Source organism: Eleginops maclovinus, chromosome 11 (assembly GCF_036324505.1).
Source record: "Eleginops maclovinus isolate JMC-PN-2008 ecotype Puerto Natales chromosome 11, JC_Emac_rtc_rv5, whole genome shotgun sequence".
NCBI lineage: Eukaryota > Metazoa > Chordata > Actinopteri > Perciformes > Eleginopidae > Eleginops > Eleginops maclovinus.
Genome location: NC_086359.1, coordinates 22,671,088 through 22,696,089, shown reverse-complemented (window position 1 = coordinate 22,696,089; position 25,002 = coordinate 22,671,088). Strand labels below are relative to the sequence as shown.

The 25,002-nt window shown below is 40.0% G+C and overlaps 1 protein-coding gene across 1 annotated transcript; it reads right to left on the bottom strand.

Moving 5' to 3' along the window:
* Positions 1–3,315: 3,315 nt before the first annotated feature.
* LOC134871517 (dapper homolog 3-like) lies at positions 3,316–24,058 on the bottom strand. The gene is made up of 3 exons (XM_063894233.1): positions 23,626–24,058; positions 8,074–8,197; positions 3,316–6,356 (listed from the first exon to the last, which is right to left on the bottom strand). The coding sequence occupies exons 1-3, from the start codon at positions 23,908–23,910 to the stop codon at positions 4,720–4,722; spliced, it is 2,046 nt and encodes a 681-aa protein (XP_063750303.1). The 5' UTR covers positions 23,911–24,058; the 3' UTR covers positions 3,316–4,719.
* Positions 24,059–25,002: the final 944 nt, after the last annotated feature.

Genomic DNA, 25,002 nt, shown 5'->3' with positions numbered 1-25,002 from the left:
CAGTGAGAGTCAATTGGGAGACTACTGCTCTGACCTAATGTGGGAAAGTCAGTAATTCAACAAGCAACACGATTAGATCCATTCTCAAACTGGGCCTCAAATGTATTTGTTATGAATAGAAATCCAAAAGCGGAATCCCAAAAATGATTGAGAGGGAACAGCAAAGAAGCTCTGCATGCAGAAAAGGGTAAACAAATAATAATAATAATTAAAAAAAACATTATCATGCTCCATAAATTCTGTAACAATTACCAGTAGTCTTTTCAAAGGAGTAAAAGTTTCTGTTTAATCACTGACACACTGAAAAAACTGAAATGTTGACTTTAATTAAATGTATAATGTCAACATTTAACACACAATGGTTTTCGGTTAGTTGAAAGCAATAATATTTAGTTAAAACAAAGTTATTAGGTTGAACTTAATATTATTGCATTCAACTAACGTAATACATTAAAGTGGAATTTGTTCACATTATACATTTAAAGTCAAGGCTTCAGTTTTTCCCTGAACATTTTTGATATTGACCTGATCTCTTCAATTAAAATAAAATGAAATAACGAACACTTTGTATATATTTAGTAGTTGTAGTTCCTCTTCATTATATTTGCCATATTTTAGCAGACATGCTGATCTTAGTTTGATAATTTGAACATTCAACACTGGTTTAAAACATCATTAAAAAGGCGTTTGGTGCTGACATTCCATAAGAAACAGAGGGGATTTTAGCAGAGTGAAAGAAAAAACAACATGACAGAGAATAAAATGTGCCGCGCCTTAAACTGCCTTGCTGATTGTTTGTCTTCAGAGACAGCAGTAATATTGGTTTCATATAGATGAAATGCGGATGAACTGGATAGAAGTAAGGAAAAATCCAAGAGGATGGAGGAGAAAAAATAGGTCAATCACTCTGTATCCCCAAAAGTGCCAAAAATAAAAGCCCCTCTGTCTCCTCTCTCTCCCCATCACCCTCTCTGTCTGGCAAATGGAAGCCAGATGTGCATGCACGAGGCCTCCATTCAACCTCCCTCCCTCCTTCCCTCTCTCAACGTCTCTCTGTTTCTTTTTGTTTCTGTGTGGGTTTCCTCCTCAGGCTCAGTGCCTCTCTGTTCTCCCCTTTGTCTCCTCCTCCTCTCTTGCCTTGCTCCCCCTTGCTCTCTGGCAAAGCAGGAAATACTACAGGTTCCTGGCCCTGGAGGGAGCATGTTTCTTTTAACCACTAACAGATGGAGGGATGGAGGGATGGAAAGGGAAGGGATGGATCTGAGACTGAGTATGAGAGCGGCTGCAAAAATGGAAGTAATACTGAGATAGATTGTGAGATGATAAAGAGCTTCAAATGTTGCCGAAGAGAGTTTTTGTTATTTCCCATCGGAGCAGAGTTTAAATGAACCCATTCCTCCTTCCTGTCCTCTTTTGCCTCTCCTTTCTTTTTATCTCTCTTGAACTGAATCCTCATGTTATAAAAGTTAAAAGTTCTTCTTCTTCTCTAACCTCTCTCTCTCTCTCTCTCTCTCTCTCTCTCTCTCTCTCTCTCTCTCTCTCTCTCTCTCACACACACACACACACACACACACACACACACACACACACACACACACACACACACACACACACACACACCCTTTAACCCTAACCCTAACCCTAGGAGCTCAATTACTTTTGCAGACTTAAAAACGTCTATAATGTGTAGTTTTTTGGCACTAGTGCGACAGCTTGGTTGGTGGTCCACAAAACTCTAGGTACCTCTTTTGCATCAGCTTGGTAATGTCAATTTCAGTGTTTTTACATAACTCTTCCAAAGTTTGGATATTAAAACGACTTGGTTAAGGTGAGGAAAAGATCGTTGTTGACAGAAACTTCAGTAACATCATCCACAAATCTCCTCGATGAAAGTCTCATTTGTTTGGTTGACTATAGATGGCACAGCTGCATAGGCATAATTAGTAGCAGTACTATCATTACTAATAGTTTCGATATAGAACTATCAAATTGTAATAGTAGTTGCTTTAGTAAAAAAACTGAAGTTGCTTTTCAAGTTATGGAAGTAAAGGTAGTACTAGCAGTAGAAATAGTAGCAAACGTGCTATTCCCAACTGTATAGAAATAATAAAGTTATATCAGCAGTACTGATAATAAAAGGTAGCATTTGTGAAAGTAGTAGAAGCTGTAGTAGAACAGAACCATCCCTATGAATGCAGTAAATCACAATAAAGTGTCAGGGATCATGACATCCAAAAGACCATACACTACACATTTACTAGCTAACTCCTGTTCTGTTGGTAACAGTTAAAGGGGACAATTGACGACATTACTCTCCAACAAGCCAGTGTTCCCCTTGAGTTCTTAACTTTTCACTTAATCCCCCCTCTCCCTGTAACCTCCCCCACTCCCTCTCTTCCCCGCTTTTCAATCACTCACCAGTCATCACTAACACCAGGGCTGCTGACGGGTGTGAGTGTGTGTGAGGGTGTGTTTTCTCTAACTTTGTCATGGTGTGCTCAGCGGCAATGCTTAAACCCAGAGGCCCTGAGGGGGACTCTGATTGTCCATTAGTGAAAGAATAAAACAAATGTATAAATTATAATTATAGGGGAAGAGGAGGAGCGAAGAGGTTGCCAATTGAGACATTTGATAAATGTTCCCTGTATCCTGTATTTGCTGACTTAACTGGTCAGTCTATCAGTTATGAGCATTTTGATTTCTCAAATTACCCAAACATTACAGAGTTTAAGAGATTTAAGGAGTGGCACTACTACCAAAGAAAAAGACCACAGTTACCAGTTGTACAAGTCACCTATGCTGTGTTGGCCTGACCCGTTAAGAGACCAGCTAGCCAAGAAGGCAGACACCAGATCTTCCTGGAGCAGCATTGGCTGGCACTATAGATTGACTGTGTAACTGAAACAAGCGCATCCACAGCACTAAGCACTAGACGATCCATTCAATACTGACACTGGTTGGGGAGGTCTATTGATGACATTGTTTGTGCTTACTGGCCCAAAGTGGACCCGGAGGCTTGTCAAAACAGATATGCTGACCTATCCAAGTAGCCAATACAAACACCAACAAAATGCATCAGGAGTGACAGAGCATTCTGACAATTATATCAATAAAACTTTGAAGTGTGACATGTCATACTGTTGAGGGAGATGTTTTTGTTATTTGAAGGACCAATACTAAAGGGCCTATGAAAGGACCAAATTGCAATGTGAGCTGGTCCATTTGAACACCTACCATGATGCATGAACAAAAGCCTGCACTTACAAAACTACTGGTTGGAGCAAAGTCTTAGCAGAATAAAACAACACATTTCTTTGTATTTTTAAAAACAAACATTTTAATTCCATATACTGCATTTTGTCAAACACATTTCATACAAAGAGAAGCTAATACTGTAGTTAGTTGGCTAGTGCACTTAAAATGATAATACTGTCAAATAGTGAAAGTCACTTAATAACATTACATTCTTTGGGCAGACACATTGTATTTGCTCAAGTACCCTCCTATTAACATATTAACAATACAAAACTGCAATTTGCTTTGAATACTTGAGTCTGTTAGTGAAACATTTGATCCCTCCAAAACATTTCAAAGACAATATAAAACTTGTAGCTGTGGTGTCTTGTTGGCTTCTGACAGCCGCTACAGTAAAATGTTGACGATTTATATACTTCTTTTCAGCCCAAGTTGTTTATTGCTACATTGAGATTTACTGTCTAAACCACACATTTCCAGACAAAATGTCTCGCAAGCACATTGTAACAATCCTCTCCTAAACAACAACTCTTTATTTACTGCAATCACTTCTCCTTACAGAAGCATTTACTACCACCCACACTTTATTTATTAGCTGTGGGTAAATGAAAAAACATGTAAAAAGCACTAACCTTTGGTTGTTTGTCTTGAGATATGTTCCTATTTAACTGAAATATGACTTAATAATTCAATAATAACAGCTTTGCATCATTTCATCAATAAAAGAGGATTTCACAGTCCTAATAAAAGAAAGCGGTGGCCGGTTTTTAGCAAACCGTATTTTCACTAATAGGTTTCCAACAGTTTGTAATGGTTTTCCTAAGAAAGGGCTCTTCTTTGAAAGAGGTTGAACACCTGGCTACATATTCTTTTAAAGAACACCTACCTGTGAATAGCAAAGTGTTGGTAAAGCTAATGATACAACGCTAATGATACAATCCGACTGATGCACAACTACTACAGGTGGCATTTGTCAGATTTTATCAAATGATTTGTGCGGTTAAGCAAGTTCGGAGGATCTGACTTGGATTCCTCTATGAACATGCCGTACCATGTCAGAAGAGTCCAGGACATAAAACATTCTTGTAATAGGCCCAGTGTCGCTTATAATGTATTGGGCTGACTTCAAAGACAATGGCAGCATGGACTATGAGGGCTATCGTGTGTGTGCATGCTGATGTGTCAGGATATTAAGAGGGCCAATATGGCCAAATATGGTACACCTTGACAAAACATGAATCATCCAATAGTTTTTGTATGATGTAACACGGAAATAACATTTAATATCCTATTTTAAAACAGCAGATGAAATGGTAATGGCCATTTACTTCATTGCTTGTCATCAAACATCCTTACAATTTTACAACTAAGATCTTATAACTGCAATGTTTTTTATTCACTGTAGTTTGTGGAGTATTGTTCTATATTTTACAAAGCCCAGTTCTGTCTTGCCAGTATGTCACTTTAAACAGTGGTCATTACTTTCAATGAGCCAGTGCGAAAGCGCAGGATCTTCTTCTTAAGGGCATGTGACGCCTTAATCTTGACAAAAGCCTTGGGCTGCAGAGGTGCCCCCAGTTGGGCAGAAGGTGATGGGACGGAAAGTTGAGGGGGTAGTTGTTGTGGCCAAACCAGACCACCACTCTCATCTGAGTCACTGGACAAAGTACTGGAATCAGGAGAGTCAGCCTCGCTCATGCTGGACTCAGACTCTCCCTGACGTGGGTGAGGGTAGTCCTCACTGGGCTGACACGGCGGCACTAGATCCCTTTCTATCTGGTACTCCATGTGATGATGAGGATGGGAGTGGGGGTGCTGTGGGTAGATATGCGATGCATGAGTGGGGCGAGATTTACGCGGTCGCCTTGCACAATGGTCCCTTTGGTTTGAAGCTGAAGAGCCTTGCATGGGTGCCTGCATGGGTGGCTGCTCAGCCTCGTCTTGGCTGAGTTCCAAGGTGGACTGCCAGCGCCGACAGCCACTCCCTCCTTGCTGTTGTTTCTTGCTCCTTGATTGACTACTGCGGCTTCCCCTTCCACCGCTTCCACTTCCTCCACCGTCCCTCTCCACTGTATTGTACTTGCGTTCTGGAACCCTTTGCAGGCTGTTCTCTGACTGAGACCTACATGCCTTCTTCCCTGGCTTCCTGCTGACACCATTTCTGTCCTCATTCGAGCGACACTTCTTTGGGCCCGCTCTAGATCTTGAGGGTTGAATCTGGGATGCTGTGGGCTGTTGGTCTTGATGATGATGGCTTCTTTCTGGAGAATACGTGCTTCGATTGGGTTTGGGCAGCATGGACACCTTGTGGGGGTTTGAATGATGATGGGCATAAGCTCTGGTGGAAGCTCTGCAAGGCTGGGCTGGGATATACTCTGCATTGACCAGCTGCTCATCAGACGGTTGGTGAGGCTTTAACAGAGCTGGAGGGGAAGGGTAGTTGTGAAAATGTTGGGGTGAATCAGGTTCACTATTGCTGGAGTCTGGGTGGGGTTGAAGCACTCTGCAAGATGGATAGTCCAGCAATGTTGAGCGGGAGGTGTTCATCATTGATGTCTGTCTTGACCTGTGATAAAGTCCTGGTTGATGCTGGATACTTGGCTGTAGATGCTGGTGGTACGGGGCTGGGACATCTTCAGTAAACCCTGTCCCTAGGTAAGGCTCCTGGTCGAAGTTATGGCAGTCCTGTGGAGCATCTGTACTCTGGGACGGAGAAGTGATCTCTTGAACAGAAACCTGCTTCGGTGAATGTTGCTCCTCCTTGCGGCATAAACTACTCTGCCTCCCCACACTAACAGCTCGGGCATCATGTGCCAGACTGGTTCGGGGTTTTGAGGAGCGTGAGGGTAGAGCTCTGCGTTGGACCAATCCAAATATATAGGTCTCAACTTTTTGGGCTTGTTGATAATCTTCCTGACTCGGGTCAACATCCTTCATCTGCCCCAAAGCATCATTAACCATGGCCCATCTTGTTGAGTCTGGCAGCCATGTCTCTCCTCTCTCTGTCTCCCCTGTCCCTTCAGGTGCTGATAGGGAACGAGGGATCAAAGGATGGTAATTTGATTCAGGAGATCCATTTTTCCGGGCTGCAAGAACCTCTCCTAGTAAACAAAGCAAAGGCAAAGAAATTGATCAGAATCATCCCTGCTTTTAAGATCAGCTTTATTAATTCCAGGGGAGATTCAGTTCTCCACTATTTTACAATTACACACATAGGCCCAAAATAGACACACACATCACAAACAGGATGGACATGCACTTATGGAGAGGTGCCAGAGTGAAGGGGCTGCCAATACTTTGGCACCTGGGAGTCCTTGGGGGTACGGTGCCTTGCTCAAGGACACATCGGTAGTATACATATACAGTACATATGACTACTCGAATTGGAAAGCAAAACTGTATCAACTTGGTACTTCTATTGATGAAACATAGCCTCATATACAGTATGCTTTCTTGAGAGGAAGTTTTGTATTTAAATTGAAATGATCGAGGGAGATAAAAGAATAGCCCAACAAACCTTCAAACGAGGCATGTTTTTTAAAATTTAAATGATATTGTTAAGTCTACTATAAACATTTTCTAACTCATAAAAAGTGACAGTCATTTGCATTAACAAATGATGTATTTGTGATTAAAGATTAAATGTGTAGTTCTGAGCCACCCACTTCAAAGAAATAATGGGCAGCATTTCACTTCACTATCTGCATACAAATGAATGTATACATTTCTAGTCATCACTTGTTAATAAAAGCATACTTCCAACCAACGGCAGGGCACGAATATGCACACTTCTGATAAAGTGCTTAAACTCTGATAACTCAATATTTTCGAAACTTTACATGTGTTGTGGGCCTTGTGTGTTTCTGTGGAACTTACATTTACCGGTGGCTCGATGCTTTATGTTCGTTTTTTTATTGTGTTATTGAGTAAGTGATGCTAATTTCAGAAGATTTATCTACAGCACAATGCATACACGTCTTGCACCTCTTTACATTTTGTTGATAATGATCTTACACATTGCACCTTTAAATACTAAAACCTGCAACACTAATCGAGGGCAGAAGTTTAAATATGACATGATGTACCAGTTTTATGGACACTTTTTCAATTCTGTTCCAAACATAATAACCCAAGACTATTCACTTGCTAGTTGCTACACAGGAGAAATTAATTTTCTTTCAGTACTCCCAAACAAATGTTTGAAAATGTTCTTTGTTGGCCTACCAGACACCGGAGAGGTTTAATTATGGATGTGCAGAATGAGATTACTGCTTCTGTGGTACAACAGACAGCATTGTTTGTCGTTTTAAATCCCCATGTGCTCAGATATGGGTCTCATCTTCTTCACCGACATGAATTATGAGCTTAGATGTGGTGGAACTTCAGTGAGGGAGGATACTTAGCCACTGAGGATGTGTTATAGATTTGTCTTCTTGATGTTTGTTTACTAGGCTAAACTGCATCCATAATGACCCCAGTGTCTACAGCATTGAGCTCAGGCAGACTTTTTAATTAAGTTAGCATTAGACAAAATAATACTGAGTGAATAATCCATTAAGATGTGGAGGAGATTTGTTCTGTATTCTGCACATACACGCTATGCACACAATTGAGTTATACAACTGTTACCAAGTACAGAAGATAATGATGTTATGTCATATGTCTTTACAGATGAAAAAAAGCCTCTCGGCTGACTCTAATAAATACAAACAAATAAATACAATTAAATAAATAAGCTTAGGTAGTGTCCACTTTAAAGTTGCATCTACTTTTCCATGGAATCGTCTGTCAGGGAGAAGCAAAGTTGGTTATTTTTACCTGAAATCAGTTGGCTGTCTTCCTGTGGATCAGTATGGGAATCTGTTGAGTGGACCTCCGTGTTGACCTTCAGCTCTGCCACCTGCTGTTCTAAAGACGCCTTCATACCCCATTGCAGACTGCTCTGAAATACACACATAGAGACAGACAGGTCAGTCGATTGTACTTAAAAGGGGTGGAATGCTCTAAAAAGCATGATCAAAACACCCTACAGAGCATACAAAAACAAAACAAAAAACATGTTTGTGTTCTGCAGGCTCTTTATTTTCTACTTTCATATCAGTGCTTTGTGCTTCAAGACAAATTCAGTTTTATTACAGCATTAGTGTTATCCAAAATTTGAAGAGCACCATTTAAACTTTCAGGGGAATAGTCATTTCCTCATCTGCTCTCTACTTATGGCTGCAGAAACTCCACTCTTATCTCCTATCTTCACTTCCATTAAGCAGGTAAAACTGTTCCTGGTTCACATTTAAAATTGTGTATCACATTTTATGAAAATGCTGCTGTCTTCAAAAGCTTTGGCGTCCTATAGTATTCTTTTTTTAGATATTAATTTATATCAATTATAATTAGACTGCATTCAGGTGTCTGTATGCAGCCTTCTCATTGTCATGGTGTATACAAAATTTGATGCTGATTTTGGATTTCATGTTATATTGATTTAAAAAGTAACATTTAAGATTTGTGTGGTTGGATTTTTCCAAAGATCTGTGCATTACTTTTATTTTTACACATATACTTATACAAAGTTTAGCGCAATGAACCGACTCAGACAGTTTTTGTCTTAATATATTAATTTAGGCATTTTGGGGTTCTCCATCTCCTGTGGTGTGTTTTTTAGGGTTTTTGTGCATGTAAATGGTAAAAAAAGAGGGAGTTTCTCTTTCACACACTCCCTAGACCCCCTGACATAGTGACATCACTATGCAACACTCAAGCTTCTATTGGCTAGCGTTCCAACACATTGCAAGTGATAGGCTATGGGCGGGACGTCTCTAAGAGCCAGCCAGCTAACCAATCAGAGCAGACAGGCGGTATGAGAAAAAGGAAGAGTTTTTTGAACATTAAAGCGGTGAGACATGTCACAGCACTAAATACAAATTTGAACTTGAAAAATGAGTATAATATGTCCTCTTTAAAAGAACACCAAAACCAAACTGCACCATGACAAATATGTGAGTACACTTCAAACACACAATCATTTAGAGTGTGGATACCATTCCCTGTTCCCCTCCCAGGATGAGAAGCAGAGACACAGAGAGCAACAACCTTCACATTCACAGACAGCTATGACCACAAACACTTATTATCACAACACTGGAACAATAACATGCCAACCCTCAGCCCCCCCCCCCCCCCCCCACCCCCCACCCCCCCAGCCAGCACCACCCGCTCCCTGTCTGAACAACAGTGCACAGTGACAGAGAAGAGGAATCATCTGATGACAAATATAGGTACCTATCACTTTCATGATAAATGTCAGAGCATGAATTATGTTTAAGTTCATCATCCATTCAATCAAAACAGAGACACAAAGACAGACTCTTGAGACACAGGAGATGGTCAGCTGATTTCTGTAGAAGCCCTCACATGTTTAACCACACCCACGTGTTTCACATTTGAGACACTTTCTACAAATTCCAGACCTGCTTACCACAGAAAGTCCATCAAATGCCAACATCTGGATTACTAATGAAGTCTGTTTAGTAGCACTACCTTCAGATCAAGCAATGGTTTAAACCCATTATGACTAATGCAGTAACACTGTACAACTGCTGCAGTTACACTTTATTTTATAGTGTAGCTACTATTTGTCAAAACTGATACACCCAAGGAACCCCCTGTAGTGACACTGCAGGGTATACAAACATCATTAACATTATATACTTTAGTGGGGAAATGTCTGTACTACTTATGTTTTCCATGGTGAGGCCGCCTATAAAAGTCCATCATGCAAACCAGAGTAATGAAGCTGCCAAAACATGGAGACTGTGAGAAGTCTCCTCTCTGCTGATGACACACACTAACAGAGCAACAGCTGTATGTCAAGACTTGAGAGGAAAACCAGCTGCAATTAATTATGATCATCTCTTCCCTTCAATGCTAGTCAACACATAAAATAAAGCTGGTTGAGTTTGTTTTAACCCCCTTATTTGTATTCTGTGTCTCTCCTGGGACATGTCTCCATGCTTTAATGTTCAAAAAGCTCTTTATTTTTCTCACACTGCCTGTGCTGCAGCATCTCTTTTCACCCTCTGTCTGAAACCAGAGCCCAGTCTGCTCTGATTCATCAGCTGGCCGTCTTAGACATGTCCCACCCCTTGGCCTATCATGTACAATTTGTAGGAGCGCAAGCCAACTAAAGTGCGAGTGTCACATAGTGAAGTCACTATGTTCTGGAAATAAACAAAGAGTCCAATGGAGGCGTTTCATGGGGGGCAGGGGGGGAGTTTGTGTGGAGAGGGAACACAGGGATTTGAGCCTTTGCCGACCATTTACATGCACTAGCCTATAGAACACACTACAGAAGAGGGAAAAACCCCAAAAGCAGAATGGTCCACTTTAAAGGTTAAACAATTGGTCTGTATAAATATTATCATATAAAATATTTAACGTTTCAGTGGAGGGAGGTTGCAAATTACATTTTTCAATTAAGAATTTGTTTAAACAAAACTTAAGCTCGTTTGCAAAACAAATAAATCAAAATATATGGACTTTCCATTAGTGAAGTAATTTTCCAATCTCCCAAGCATTTTGTTAATTAACATGATGATGTAAGTGATTTTTCACTTCCTCTCCAACTTTAAATTTACCATGGAACTTGGAACCTGATTGTCGAGTTCTTGTTAGTTTCTCAGAACCACACCTCATTAATGTTTTTCTGTCAAGCGGTTCATTAAATGTTCCAACTCCAGTACAGGGGGATGGTATTGTGCGGCATTTTCTTCTTTGGTTTCCGTAATGCATCACTATTTAGGAAAAATTACTGCGTCATGTGTTAATGTTAAACACTAGCACAGTAGAGACCACCCTCGACTCTTCTTTAATTTATATGTTGCATCATGTGCATCATTATAAACATCAGAGTGTGAGAAAGAGGCAGAGGGAGCGCTCTCACACTGTGAGTTTAATGGAAATTGGGAGCTTCCAATTCGTTTTTGGTCGGCTAATTTTTGCGCTGTATTCAATGCAACACATAATAATATCCTGAGGGAGGAAAATGCACCAGCTGAACCAAGAGAACCAAATTCCAGACATTAGTTCTTCCTTACACAAACAGATTGTCTGCACAGACTTGTGGCATGTCCTGTTTGTTTCACAGAATCTGTTCTGCAGCCACACCAGACTCAGCTGACAGGTATCACAACACAACAGCCTCTATGAATTATCCACTGGATACCTTGCAGAAGTAGATCAAATCTATAAATGTGTACAGAGGTCTTAAATGTACAAATCTCTTTCCAACATAATCACATCTGCCTATTCGATTCAGGAAATGGATTACTGTGCTGTAGGAACGTTTCAGTAAGTAGTGGTGCCTAAGAAGTGATTCCAAGTTTTAGTTCCAATCCAAACACCTCTGAGAGCAGCAGAAAAGTTGGTTAGCAGAAGCAAGTTGTTAGACTGGATAATGAGAAAGGACGTACTGAGAGTCCAACTTGTGTCCAAGCTATATCACTGGCTCTGGGGCTCTGAACTTACATTTTGTATAGCTATATGCTAAATCGCTGACTTGATGTGACAGAAAGCCGTCAGTATTATGTGGACCCCATTAAGTCCTGTAAAATCTATGCCTTTTTAATCTTGTGAGCACAAGATTAGAACTTGTTTCCACAGGTAAACTTAACCTGTGCACAGAAGAAAAACAAATCACATCACAAAATCACATTTCAGGATTTTAGGGGTTCCAGAGCATCATCTCAAGAGGGATAAAATAAGAACTTGCAAGCTAAGAGGAAAGATCTTTCATGTGATATTTAGCTAGATAATAAAGGTTGACATGGAACATATGATGAAATAATGTTTTGACTAAGTGTTTAAAGGAAAGAGGAACATTTAAATTAAATACTGAAATAAAAAATAAGTAAATAAGTGTAACAGACACAATTAAAGCAATCATGTAGTCATATTATTACTATCTCAAAAGTCATTATAAAAAGTTCTCAAGACAGGATTTAAAGTGGGAGGCACAGGATGGGCTGATTATATTGTTGGGAGCAGACACAGTCTGGTAGAATGCTGGCACTACTTGGGCTTTGACTTTGTATCTTGGCTAACATTTTTTGTAACATTTAAAGAAGAATCAAAACTGACTCCTACATTACTGTATGGAGATGGCAGGCTCTGGCTACATAATGGGGGAGTTTGCAAGAACAGAAATGAAAACTGTCTCCTGTTGAAATGAAGCTGGAGCAAATGTCAACTTGAAAAACAACCACAGCTTTTAGAGGTGTGTGTCATCAGCAAAGCAATTATAAGATACGTGAACATTTCTTAAAAATCTGAAAAATAATCAGGGACTAAATTTGAACCTTGGGGTACCAAAGCAAATAGGAGCAGAGGCATCAAGCCTCAAGTCATAAATTCTTTGACTTAAGTAGGACTTCAGGTCATGTCTCAAGTTCCAAGTTTAAATGTAAACGACACAGCATTAGACCCTTTCTGAAGATCACCATATTGTATGGTTCCTTGTTAGCCAACAGTCAACAATAGGTCCTGGGTGATTTTGGTATATGTATTTATTTCATTTTTATGGGTGGGTTCATTAATGGGCACATCTCCAAAGACTTGTTGTATTAACTTGAGGCATGAGGTTCACATACATTGCATTGCATTTGAGAGGTCAGATGCATGATGTTTGGAAAATAGGGAATAGAACAGATAACAGAGAGAGTAAGTGCTCCAAAGCTAAAAGTGAAACAAAACAGCCATTTCTCCAGAGGTATGCTAGTTTTGGAACAAATCCATGCACAGCATATCTCCAAAAGCCTTTGCATCGGAGTATAATTGCACCCACTTCTCAATGTAAACATTTCGAGTAATAGCAGTCAAATACATCTCATAAAGCTACCTTTTTTGAAGATTTCACTGAGGGAATATTTACTGCAAATGGAAGAAGTTTCTCAACATGGAGCACTGTCTCAAATTCAAAACCGTTAACTAACTTAGTCTGTGCATCACAAGACTCTTCAACATGCAGGCTCAGGATTTGAGTGTGTGTGTGTGTGTGTGTGTGTGTGTGTGTGTGTGTGTGTGTGTGTGTGTGTGTGTGTGTGTGTGTGTGTGTGTGTGTGTGTGTGTGTGTGTGTGTGTGTGTGTGTGTGTGTGCACATGTCTGTGCATGCAAAATTAAGCTGACTTTATGTCAGGCATGCACTGTATAAAGGGGTTATGTGTGGGTTTAAGCGACTACTTATGTGAGACCACTGGCTCAATGGCTGCTTGTTTCCCTCATATGAGTGCTCACACACACACACACACACACACACACACACACACACACACACACACACACACACACACACACACACACACACACACACACACACACACACACACACACACAGAGACACCTAGTCATGCATGAATACACATACTTGTGCATGCCCGCATGTACACACCTTCAGTAATACTGACGCCTTGAGCTGTAAAGCTGACAGTCGCACTTTCCCTGGTCACAGAGGTCAAACTCTAAAGCATTCGTATGACTGCGTCCCAGACAATTGACACTCTGTATAGTCTGGATGACTTCAGCTTACTGGCTGCATGACTATAACAAAGTCATACTTGGCAAGGGCGCCCGTTTGTGTGAAGAGTTTGCAATGTTTTCCATCCTCTGCTCAGAAAGTGTGTTTTTCTGTGATAAATGAACAATGTTCACTCTGGCTCGATGCTGCTGCAATAACTGCAGCCATGGTCGGAAAGGAACTACACTTCAAGCATTCATTACATCGACATTGTTGCCTTACAACACCTGAAACTATGACCATGCGCTACACACAAATACTGAACATAATATGCATTCCACAAACACAAGCTCTGTGTTTTCACAGGAATGCATTTCAACAGATTTGTTGAAATGAGATTATGCATAGTGATGTTTAGACAAGTCTAGCAAAGACAGATGCATTTTAGGAATGAATTGAGCGATGACATATCCGATACAGGCTACTTTTATTGTGTATATAAGGTTGTAATGAGTGCTTTTGCATGAAACCTGACTTTTAATTTCCATGGACATGAACGTACAGAGATGTACTCCACTGAACTCTCCCCAGAATTAAATTTGAAATGTAAATCGAGACATACGCCTGTTTGAAACATGAGCACAGATGAATAGATAAACCGCTTGAGTGTGTGTGTCTGTGTGTGTTAGTGGGTGGTTGGGTGTGGGGGTAGGAATGCTTTTTGAGAAGGCTGTCTCTATGAAAGGTCATTTCACAGTGGTGGACTCGCAGTTATGCAGAACAATGTAAGTGTGTGTACTGATAAGCAGGCACCTTGAACATCAGACTCAGAATCTAAAAATAATTTTTAAAGGTTTGAATTGCAGTCACCATGACAACAATGATGGGATGGGAAAGCAGAAAGGCTCTCCCTTCTAAGTTAGGGAATTAGAAAAGGAGCCGAAGAGAAAGAAAAAAACATGGAGGTGGACAGAAACAGGAAACATGGATTAATGGGAGTAATGTTTCAAAGGAGTTAAAACAAACAGAGACGGACTAAAAAACAAAGAGTCCCCCTGCAGCCGCCCTGAAAAACCTTCAGTCTTATTTCCTGTGATCAATAATGTAAACCATCCCCCGGCCCAGTAACGCTGGAAAAACACACACACACACACAGTTAACATGCACACCAGATTTTTTTATAGTCTGAAATTCTAAATAAAGGTACTACTATACTTCTAAAAACCATCCACATCGAACAAAGAGTGAATGTTTGGAAGATGTGCAGTAGCCTATGACAAATAAGTGTAAAGTATGTCAGAAATAGCAAGATGGAGGAAGTCTGCTGATCTTATCTCGTATCTCAAGCTAAGCTACATGTGAGGTTAATAACACTCTAAAAGTTGTATATGCGGCTCTGTTGAGAAACATATTTTTTCCTCTAATTAGAAACAGAAGTTTGATGACTTAAACAGTTTCCATAACTATAGCTTTAATCGTGTAACTGCGTTAATCTTGCATCAAAAGAATGGTGCTCTAAGTGTTGAGTGATTGTAGTATTTAGCATGATTTCATTTTGGTAGAAAGACAGATATCTAACTTATTCAAAGTACCAATGATGTGTCTCAATTTGGATACTTCTGAACACTTATTCAGAAGTGTCGTTACCAATCGCAGAGGGCAGCTTACCAGAAATGACAAGCTAGCTAACTTGCTATTTAGCAAACAGCTGGTACCAAATAATTGCTGACAGCTCAATTAACCCTAAGAAACTAACGTATAATGTTTCTAAAACAGTGGAAAACCCCACATGTATAATTTGCATAGTGCTATGCTGACAAGAGCAGCTGCAAACACTGCTGACTTCCGTTGTAAAGATGGCGACAGTTGAGAAGTTACCAGCGTTCCACACTCGTTTTTGAACCTTATGAGTGCACCATCCGTGTACTCTTAGAGCAAGGCATTTTGCCATACTTTACAAAAGCAAATTTATGTACTCAATTTGAGACACAACATCATGAAGCCATTAGTGTAGGCCTGAATGTTTAGCTGGGTTCTCCGGTATTTGGTCGGCTCTTTGTAGTAAGTAACGGTTGCTTTTGGTGAGGCATTATGTCCAAAGTTACGTAGTGAAATCAGTTTAGATTATGTTGTTGAAGTACACCAAAAAATAACGAATATAGACACTAGGATCTCATTTATTTCGCTTTCTCATCAGCCACTGAACTAAATCTAATTAAGTTCTGAGGACTGGGTCTTGAACTGCTTTATAGACCTTGCACCATCAGATTGTACTCCCACTTTCAGCTCTATTTTAACTAAAAGAATGGCAAAAGTATTCTATAATATATGCAAAATGTTCACTTGAAATGAAATATGAATGCCACTGCACTGGGAATGGCTGAAAGCTTATTTTCAAAGTCACCTTGGAATGTTTGCCATGCGCGGCTGGCCACTAGTGCAGCTATGTTTAAAACCAGATGGGAAGGTACCCGAACACTGAGCCGAATATGGTTCTTGGTTTCCTTTATAGTATCTTCAGATGGCAAACAACCATGAAAATAGTTCAGGTTTCACAGGGAGGCCAAAGGGGCATTAGGCAGCTGTTGTTGCCCTACACATACAAATAAATATTTCAACTGGATCTACTGTAGCACAGTCAGAGAACTTTTGAAGGATCTAGCTGATCCAGAGCTCAGGATCAACACTGCCAAGGATCCATTCAGTGACTGCTTTTCAACAGCTCTGAGTTTATTAGAGTCAGGTGGAGCTGTTTAAGAACTCTATCTACTCAAATGAGTTGATCCTTCTTGGAAAAAAATATTGATTACTGCAGGAAATCGCCCTCATTATCCTGCAGAGGTCTTCTTAATTTCCTTTCTCCTGATTAAAGCCAGAGAGTGAACACATACTGGGGCTTACTGTCAGATGTACTGATCCTGTGACTATTTCTCTTTAATCACACAAGGAATGAATTGTAATGTGAGCTTGACAGATATGTTTGTTTTCCTGTTCCAAGTAAAAACTGGATTACATGTCTTGTCTTGTGTCTCAATCCAGAAACAGTATGTTTCCCAAATAATCCCATTTGTTCTGGGTGCTTATATTATGTGGCTCAGGTGGTTTATACTTGGCAGGGACTATGGTTACTTAAAAAATGTTTTATACAAACACTTTCAAAGATTTTTAAGGGTTAACTGTACTCAATAAGAAATGTGACAGAGCGTCATTGACAGTTCTGCTCGATCTGTGGAAATGGCGTATGCTCACCCACTGGTTAAGCAGTCTGTACGCTACTTTTGTATTTTCTGTTTTCCTATGTTTCCTAAAGTCTCTTTACATTCCTTTTAACCTCGCTCACCAACCATAGCAAGGTTTTGGAGAAAGAGAGTACATTTTTTCAGAGGCAATTCAATCTGTCTTGCATGACAGATTGGAAATAAGCTTCTGGCTTTATTGTGTTTTTATCCCCAACAGTTTGATTGCATTTTGGGCCTGCAGGATTTCTCTCTTTGTTTTGCATTCACCATCTTCCCCTCAAACAACAAAATGAGAATGATTCGTAATAAAAGCTTGCAACACTTCTATGTTATTGAAAAAACATTTTGGCGCAATAATGAGAAATAGGACATGCTCTGGGGCTATTGTGTCCCGAGTTGTGGTAATGCATTTTTCTCCCTTGACACCCCTGAAGCTACACAGCTGTGACTTAAAGTAACTAAGTGGTAGTTTTTGTTTTGGAGACCTCACAAGTGACCAGCGAGCTCAATGAAGACCCCCCAGGCCCACCCCTCTACCCCACTGCAGCCCAAACAGCTACAGACATGCTACTGTGTTTGCCCAACTCAGCAAGGTGCAAAACGTAATCAAAACAAATCCATTACAGTGGAGAATGCTTGTGTTGGCTTCAGTGACAGGTTGGTCACACAGCTGCAAAGGTCTCCACTGGAGACTTACTGTATGACAGATGACAGCACAAACACACACTCTGTAAACAAACACCCCACCGAACCAAATGTACCTCGTGCACTCCCAGGAATGATGTCCCCTGTGGGCTGCAGGAGCATTTGGTGGATTGATGCCTTGCTTAAAGGCAATTTATCTGCAGCTGTTGTTGAAGGGGAGAGTGTTTCTGCTCACTATCTTAATGTTATGTCAGCAGCTCTGCTAGTCAAAGAAGCAACTCCACACTGACAATACCAAGATAAACCTTTATTTATCCTCAGACGGGGAATTCAGGTGTCAAAGCAAGGACAGCAATGAGAGTAAAATACAGGGAAAGCCAGGTAAGAGTTCACAACAAACAAGGATCAAAAGAACAACAAGAGTAAGAAGTTAAATTCCCTATCAAACAGCACATCATTCATTTGAATTCCTTTAAGATTTCCACTGTTAGCCTGATGCTGTTATTCACTTCACCTAACTCCAAGAACCTAAGTATAAACGTCTTGATCATAAACCTTAGTTACTGCCAAGGAGGTTTTACTTTTGGCTCGGTTTGAAGAATCCAATCACTTTTGGAGCAGATCTGAATCACGGGCCATAAAAAGTTATCCATTTATTTCATTATCATTGCCATATAGGGCTTTTTTTTCAGAATACACTGAAAGAAGAGATTTTTAGCTTCTTTACTTAAGTACAAGTAGCATGCTTTATTGTAAAAGTACTCTGTTAAAAGTAAAAGACCTGAATTCAAATCTTACTTAAGTATGAGTACAAAACTATCAGTTTCAAAATATAATAAAAGTACCAGAAGCAAAAGCGCTTGCAATAAGTAATGTCCATTACACAATCATATTAAATACACATTTTAATTATGCATGAATGTGTTCACCCAACTGATAAATATGGAGCTAATTCTAATTAAACTGCTGCTGGATATCTTAACCCCACTTGTTTCAATGTTTATTTTATAATTGATTTACATTTTGTACTAGCGAATAATCTGAACCTGTAAAGCAACCACTGTGGAGTAAAAAGTACACTGTTGCCTTTTAAAATGTAGTAGAGGAGGATTATAAAGTAGCATGGAATCAAAAACAAGAACCTCAAAATTGTAGTTTAGTACAATACCTCAGTAAATGTACTTTGTTACAATAATGGGATCAGGTGTTTGCGACTATGACAAATTCACTCAAATAACAATTTTGAAACAGAATCAGAAACGTGGTGATCTGATTAGAAATGCTCTAAGTAAAGTATAACTTTCTTCTTTTTAGCATCCATGTTGTTTCCATGTTAGCACTCAAAGCTAGAGTTGGGAAGTCGAGAGAACGACTTCCCAACTCAGGTAATGGGACCACCCAAGGAGCATTTGAACGCACCATTGGTCTTGGTGGAGCTCTGTGCTCCCTGAGTGGCGTTCTGGTTATCATTGTCGTTATTTGATTATGCAGAGCACACACACACACACACACACACACACACACACACACACACACACACACACACACACACACACACACACACACACACACACACACACACACACACACACACACACACACACACACACACACACATTGAAGGTTATGCTGCCTCCCCAGCTGCTGTCAGCTGTCACATGGCTGTCAGCAGCTCTTGCTGACGGATCCATACTCTCTCACACACACAGACACACATTCTTTCTCATGATTCTGTTTATCCAGCATCGCAGACAGGATTGTTTCTCTCTGCCCCTTCACCTCTTTATATATCTCTTCCACACACCAATGGATACACACACACACATGAACTGCTACTGAATAAAGCATATAAAAGTGACCATATATAACCCTTTAGAAGTTATGCATTCCACTGGTGTGAAATGCACTGAGTTATGTGTCACATGAAACCCTCAGACTGGCGGTTGGAAGCACATGCCATATGTAGTAATATCAACAAGGGGACCAAGTGAGCAGTGTGTCAGTACAGCTCATTTAGTGTATATAAACATTGACACACATACCATACCAAAAATGTGTTCCAAAATAATTATTTACACTTGAGCATAATCTTATGATGAAGGATACTTTATCCTCAGAATAACACTGGTAGATTCTAATTGTGGTCATTGAATATGGCAAGGGAAATGTCCTCGACACTGGCACATTTCAGAACTGATTTTAAGCTGAGTGAAAAAACTGGTATAAAATATGAATATAGAATCAAGCAAGCAACTCCAACAGAAGAGATGGCACAATATTATGCTTTTAGAAATAAAAAAACATTAAGGGATTGCTAATTATTCGTTATTTAGCTACCTTCCTACACTGATAAACTGAAACGTTGACTTTAATTAAATGTATCATGTCCACAAATGCCACACAACTGTATTAGATTAGTTGAAAGCAATACTATTAAGTTGAACCTACTTAAACTTAATATGTTTGGTAGTAGTGAATTCTGTTGACATATATATTAACAATATATTTAATTAAAGTCAACATTTTCCTTTTTTCAGTGTAAGAATCCAACAGTGAACAAGAGGGAATGGAAAGATTCTCTGGAAACCCCTCCGTCAATCAGGCCCTCTGATTGATGGAAACAATCGCACAGGGAGAATAAGTTTAAGTAGCTACTGGGAAACACAGAGCGTAATGGTAAAGACAGGTCTGAGGCGGAACCGGCCTGAGAAATGATTAAAGATCTTCAGTCATGGCTGAGAACTTGATGCCGGCCTTTGAGTGTGTTGGAAACCACCGAGGGTCTCAGAGGGAGTATTACATCCCGATGACCAGATCTCCTTCCAGACTCTCTGACTGTGGCTACTTATAACATTTATTACTAAATACATGGGTTTTGGCAGCTTCAAGTTTTTTCAACAGTCTGAATGATTTCATCAGAGTGACTTCCTGCAGTCTCTGCTGCTACCCTAGCAACCTCACCGTGACAACAAGGCTTCAGCCACTGCTCCCAAGAAAAGTTCCAGCAAATAACACAATGTTTTTACATTTCTGCGTACAGATTGTGGACGGATTACACTAACAAGGTACCCATGTTTATCAGTGGGATTCCCAGGTGGTTTCCCATGCTTGCAGTATTTATGCTAAACTAAGCACCTCTTGACACTTGCTCCATACATGTCTAACTATTCCTTTAAAATAAAAAAGTATTATCACTTTACAGATTCAATGTGTGACCCTAGCCTAAATAATAAAATGCAGTAGGTGTAAATACCAAAGATGTTTGTTGTTGTCAGATATAGATAGAATTTGTAGGCTGGAACAGTTACTCTCAAATATATTTGTAATGATAGCTTCAGTTAAATATTCTAAATATATGTATACTGTATATTATATTATTTAGAAGGGAAATGACCACCACATGCTGGATTAAACCTGTGGAATAGGTTTCATTCCTTTAACTTCACTTGAAAAGTTGTTAATGTTTGTTGTATAATGTTTGTCCGACTCCATTTGAGGACAGACTGAATGTTTTCTTCATACTTAAGTCTCTCTTGAAAATAGTGATGTCATTTACCCTAACCTGATGAGCATAAGAATATAAAGTACTCAAGCTTAATCTCAGATGAAATATGTTTTTGTTACGAGTCATTCTCTCTCAGCTCATTCCCAGGTCAACAGATACCGACATGAGTCATGACTCTGGGAGTGTGATACAGATACACCCGTTAGCATCTGTATGAGACGAACCACACTTTTAAATAACTCCAGTAGAAATCAGTGCCAAAATCAGACGAATAGAGCAACTGCTCCAGCCTTGCATTCACTCCAAACAAACACAGGACTTTCACCCAGGAGACTACTGTCTGTATCCTGTGTGAACCCAAGACTCAACGGTTAACTCATTTGAATTATGAATGTAAGTACTGAACACTAACACTAAAACTGACTTTCTATTTTAACCCAAATCCTAATCTTTTTGTAAACTGACAGAGTAGATTTGTTGCCTGAACCAGAAGGGGTCCCGACCAAATGTTGGTATGTACTTGTCTCTCTAAACAAATATTCAGTTAATTGTTGTTTCAAGGTCAATCCTGTGCTTGAGCTGTTTTCTGCTTATGCCTTTAAGATTTGTTTGTCTTTTAAAGACGTTATGGCCATGAAAAATGTTGCAACTGGAACCCTTATCAGATTGAAGTTAATGCATAGTCCAAACACTGGTGGTTTCACAGAAGACCTCACAGAAGGAAAACCTTCCATTTCAACTTCCCTTCAGCTAACAGATGTGCAGATGGTCTTAATAACACTGAATCAGATATTCTGTGTCACTGTTTAGGAATTAAACAATGGTCTGGGTAAAAGTCTGGAAAAGATAGATGTGAGAGAGTAAATTACTCTCAAGCACCAATTTAGCTAGGAAAAAAATCCCAGCACTTTAATCGCAGTGTTAGAATGCCTACTGTTACTTACAGGACTACACTAGATTTGCTATTATGTTTTTTTTTTCAAATTCTATAAATGGATAAAGTCTTAAAATGGTTCTGGTGGTAATACAGACTCAGGCTATTTTTCCTCTACATTTTTCCTCTACAGTGTTATTTCTATATATTTTTTTTAGGTTGAGAGCTGTTTGGTGTAACTGAGCGATCAGAGAGCTGAGTCACGTCCAAATCTCTGTAATACGCATTATGGTGCACTTGTGATACTTCAAATATTTCATTGTCAAGAGCCAGAAAAAATCCCTCTTGTTTCATGCAGGCATTCCAGTTCAGTTCATCTTCTTATCTGTTGCACCCCTTTTCAAGAACACATTTGTCTCAGTTGCACAGAGCTGATATAGTGCAGGCTCACTGGCCTCAGAGGAAACTGGAGGTATCTTAGTTAAGGGCATCTGCTGGCCTTTTACACAAGTTAGTTAATTTCAGAAACAGATTCCACTAAATTGCAGTGACAAATCCCAAGAGGAAATATCACAGCTCTTAAAATGTAAAAAGCAGCAATGCTGTGACATTCTTACAAAAGTATGCAAGTATAATAATATATGATATAAGACAGTGTTTGCTACAGCGTTACAGTTTGTATCTGCTTTAGTGTGTATTGTTCTGATAATTTATTTGCAATTTTGGCAACACTGTGCATTAAATGTGGCAAATGCTTGATAATCCAAACGGTTGTATCCTGAGTCCTGTCTTTTATATTCCGAAGCATCATCTGCTAAGATCATTAAGCATAGGCAAAATAGACTCTTTGGCAAATATAAATGCTGTAAAAATACTTTTAATTTTTCCTTTTTGTTCTAGCCTCAAAGAAAAGCAGTTTCTGATGTTGGTTTTGGAATCCATTTCAAAGAGTTCAGAGAAGTTTGATACAACTAGAACAAATCGGAGAGAGGCAGTCTGTGGAAAGTAATGACCTCAACTCTGAGATTATTTATCCAAACTCAGGGGATATAAATGTCTGGATAATCCATTGTCTTCAGCATGGAAATGGATAAGGTAATGAGTCTATCCTCAGGTTTTCCCTTAAATGGTAATGTTGAGTGTGACTTTAGGGGCCCTCCTGACATGGCTTTCATATTTGCACACTGAGGTCAATGACAGCCAAGAGGATTTTCTTTTCTTCTAATGTTCCCAAAACTCAGTGCTTGGTAATCTAATCCAATCCTTAATGTACCATAGGAAGGTTCAGGGACCTCCACTGTTTCAAGAGGGGGACTCAGAACAGAACATTTTTTATCACACATGACAACAAAACCCTACTGATAAGACCGAACCTTATCAGGCTGTCTGTCTCTAATCATTTCAGGATCCTGTTTCGGGCCCTTCATATGCAAAGTTTTCGAAACAGCTGCCATGGCGCGTCGCGCACAACAAACAAACCTACACTTTATTTCAATTTCTTTAAGGATGCACTATACTGAACTGTACACAAGCAAAAAAAAACAGCACCTCCAATACAGCCATAGCAATCTAAAATAGCATAATTTCACAGTTCCTTACAGTTTGGAGGCTGAAGTCCTCCGACGCGCTGCCGCTTGGTGCGTCCAAGGCGCAGCGTGCCGACCGCAGGGCTCCCCAAGGCGGACGCTCGGGAACCGGAGAGTCCCCCAGGCAGAGAGCGCTCAACACCCGGCATTCCTGCCTCTGTTTAAGGAGCTCCAGCTCACACAAGCCGGCCAGACTGGCCTCCAGCCTCTCCTTATTCCGACTGCGCTCCGCTTTCATGGGCAGAGAGTACGCTGGGAACAGGACTCCAAAAGAGCCTGGAAGCTTCTGTAAAGACATCCTCACCTCCAGTTTTACTCTCACTGTTACCCAACAAGGGTAGGCTAAATAAATCCTCTATAATCCTACTTCACTCTTCTGACTCTCCGGATCCCGCAGTGGAGCTGCAGCACTGAGCGTTCAGATGCTGGACTCACCGCTGGAGGACTCCGACCCGTTCTCCTCCTCTAGTCTGAGCTGCGCTGAATAACTGTGAAGTTAGTTTGAGGTTGGAAATCCGAGAGCCAATTACCCTGGACCCAGCAGTGCTTCTTTCTTATTTTAAATAACTTCTATGTGATGCCCATTACAAGGAAGTTATTGAAAACAATAAATTATACTTTTTTGATTAACAAAGTGTAATGGGATAGATGATACCAATTACAAATATTGGGGGGGGGGTTGGGGGGGGGTTGGGGGGGGGGCGCTATAACTCCAAAATGTATAAACATTTTTAAAAAGCATGCATACATGTACTAAGGTATCAAACGAGTGTATTTACATAAATGAAAACAACAAAAACAACATTATAGATAGATAGATAGAAGTGCAGAGAGAAACAAGTGCGATATATAGAGTATGTACAGTATATGCAGTTAAGTGTGATTATGTAAAGATAAGGGCAGTATAAAGAGGTGGGAGTAATTGGCATAGTATAAACAGATGTAGTATGAACAAATATACAGATGTGCTATACTACTATACAGATGGCCAATATACATATATAATCAATATCTATCTCTCTATCTATCTCTAGATATATCTCTATCTCTATATCTATCTCTCTATCTATCTCTAGATATATCTCTATCTCTATATCTATCTCTCTATCTATCTCTAGATATATCTCTATCTCTATATATTTAAATAATATATATCACATATAACATGGACAATACACATACTTTATGACAGAAGGCTGTGACGTCAGCCCCGCCGCCAAATCCAGCTGCATTCAGCTCGGGGCGCTGGAGAGGTGCGCCCCAACATCGTCCTATCTCTTGTATTGAAGAGGAGCTACTGCGCATGTACAACTTATAACGAGAGTCTATGGGCAAAGATTCCTGCGCCCCAGGGCGGAAATACGTCACCAATCAGACAATGTCAACGAAC

Excerpts from the sequence above, each read along its gene's own strand:
- LOC134871517 (XM_063894233.1), bottom strand. The coding sequence starts at position 23,910 with ATGTCTTTACAGAAGCTTCCAGGCTCTTTTGGAGTCCTGTTCCCAGCG. Across the intron at positions 8,198-23,625 it reads AGGACTTCAGCCTCCAAACT|AGCAGTCTGCAATGGGGTAT; the intron begins GTAAGGAACTGT and ends TGTGTATTTCAG. Across the intron at positions 6,357-8,073 it reads AGACAGCCAACTGATTTCAG|GAGAGGTTCTTGCAGCCCGG; the intron begins GTAAAAATAACC and ends TTTGTTTACTAG.